The following is a 2,500-nucleotide window of genomic DNA, read 5'->3' on the forward strand; positions in this document are numbered from 1 at the left end:
GTGCATAAATTTTATTTCATATTTTTCTTGTTATATTTTGTATAAAGAAAATATTCTTTATTTTTGTTGTTATATTTTGTATAAAGAGAATTTTATTATTATTTTAGGGTTCTCACTATAGTTCCTATTTATATGATGCAGTTTTCATCTATGCTCTCTTGGTAAAAAAATGTTTAACAAGTCAACTGGATTTCAGAAATGGGAGCTTGATGTTGGAAATTGCCCGAAATATAACATTTATAAGTATGTTCTTTTGATATTTATCCTTCAGTCTTACTAAAACTGTATTTTTGTTTTTTTCAGTTTATAAATGAAATAAGGTGTAAGTACATGTGAATGTTGATAGACTTAATAAAAGAAATAGGGATATGTCTTTTTCTTTTATCTGTCAAAATATGTTTATTAAGCTTACCAAAACCTGTATACTGAGGTTCTACAAATCAGTGAGAAATGGTTTGATAAAATATTAATCATCATCATCATCATCATCGTTTAACGTCCGTTCTCCATGCTAGCATGGGTTGGACGGTTCAATCGGGGATCTGGGAAGCCAGAAGGCTGCACCAGGCTCCAGTTTTATCTGGCAATGTTTCTTCAGCTGGATGCCCTTCCTAACGCCAACCACTCCATGAGTGTAGTGGGTGCTTTTTACATGCCACATGCACAGGTGCCAGGCGAGGCTGGCAACAGCCACGATCGGATTGGTGCATTTTACGTGCCACTGGCACGGAAGCCAGTCGAGGCGGTGCTGGCATCGGCCATATTCGGATGGTACTTTTTACGTGCCACCAGCACAGGGATCACAATTGCAGTTGCCATTGATTTTGATGTTGGTGTACTTGACTCAATGGATCTCCTCAAGCACAGGGTCAAAATGATGTTTCTTCACTTGCCACCTGCACAGGAGTCAGTCCAGTGGTCCTGGCAACTGCCGGGTGCCAGTCATAGATTGGTTCAATTTCAATTCCAATATATATATATATATATATATATATATATATATAATATATATATATATATATGTACATTTGTGCCTTCTTGTCTTGACAAATATTATATTTTATCAGTCCCAGAGGAATGAGGTAAAGACCCAACAAATAAGTGAGTTCATGGCTGTATCCTACATGAGCTTCACACAAACAGTCCCAGCCCATTCAAAGTACCTTGGACCGCAGGACGGCCTGCTGTGATTAGCTTGGATTGTAGGGCAACCTACTGTGCTTGAGGAAACCTATTGAGTCAAGTACATCAACATCAAAATAAAAATCAAATGGAAATTGTAGTTGTGATACCTGTGCTGGTGACATGTAAAAAACACCAGCTGAACGTGGCCGATGTCAGCACTGGTTTCCGTGCCGGTGGCATGTAAAAAGCACCAACAGACTGTGACCGTTGCCAGCATCCTCTGGCCCCTGTACCGGTGGCACGCAAAAAGCACCCACTACACTCATGGAGTGATTGGCGTTAGGAAGGGCATCTGGCTGTAGAAAACCAAACCAAAGCAGACTAGAGCCTGGTGCAGTCTCCTGGCTTCCCAGACCCCAGTTGAACCGTCCAACCCATGCTAGCATGGAAAATGGACGTTAAAAATGATGATGATGATGTTTATGTAAAAAGCAAAATTGAATCTGTGTGTGTACAACTATGACAGGAAGGTTCTGTAGCAGACAAGCTGTTAGACATACTAGTAATTGTTCCTGTTGTTGGTTAGTTGACATTGCTGCAGTCTTGTATGACTAAGAGAATGGCAATGCCAAAACAAATTATTATAGACATCACATCTTGGCATAATTTATTCTGGCAAGCAGTGAGAACACTTGTAGAATTAAAGAGTAAGAGTAAAGATCCCTTTTGGTCATTAATGACCAGGGGATTGCACCTAGTGAGTTACCCTCTGAGACACAAGTCCAGGCAAGGTTGTTAATGGAAGGCCAGCAGTCACCCATGCATACCAGTGGACCCTTTCCGCACCATCAATGTTATCCAAGGGAAAGGAAAAAGCTTGGCACCAGTGATATCATAACTCATTTCTACAGATGAGTGAACTGGAGCAATGTGAAATAAAGTGTCTTGCTCAAGAACACAACACACAGCCCAGTTCAGGAACTGAACTCACTACTTCATGACTGTGAGCACTAATCAAACTACAGTCTGAAAAAGTAAAACCTAGACACCACAACATGACATAACTTATTCTGGCAAGCAGTGGGAGCACTTGCGGAATTAAAGAGTAAGAGTAGAGACCCCTTTTGGTCATGAATGAGCAAGGGAGTGCACCTTGAAAGTTAGCCTCTGAGACAAAAGTCCTGACAAGATTGTTTCTGGAAAACCAGCAGTCACCCATGCACACCTGTCTCCCCTCTCTATGCCACCAATGTTATCCAAGGGAAAGGCAAAGGCCAATACAGTTTGGCACCTGTGACGTCATAACTCATTTCTACAGCTGAGTGAACTGGAGCAATGTGAAATAAAGTGTCTTGCTCAAGAACACAACACGCAG

The 2,500-nt window shown here is 41.0% G+C and overlaps 1 protein-coding gene across 1 annotated transcript in view; it reads left to right on the top strand.

Moving 5' to 3' along the window:
- Window positions 1–107: 107 nt before the first annotated feature.
- Window positions 108–2,500, top strand: part of LOC118761033 (receptor-type guanylate cyclase gcy-28-like) — a gene marked incomplete at both ends in the record, with an annotated part of 6,591 nt that continues 4,198 nt past the window's right edge. The window contains one exon of the mRNA XM_036498677.1: window positions 108–243. Within this exon, the coding sequence (XP_036354570.1) occupies window positions 108–243 (136 nt within the window). The remainder of the gene's footprint in view (window positions 244–2,500) is intronic.

Source organism: Octopus sinensis, unplaced genomic scaffold (assembly GCF_006345805.1).
Source record: "Octopus sinensis unplaced genomic scaffold, ASM634580v1 Contig05354, whole genome shotgun sequence".
Classification (NCBI taxonomy): domain Eukaryota; kingdom Metazoa; phylum Mollusca; class Cephalopoda; order Octopoda; family Octopodidae; genus Octopus; species Octopus sinensis.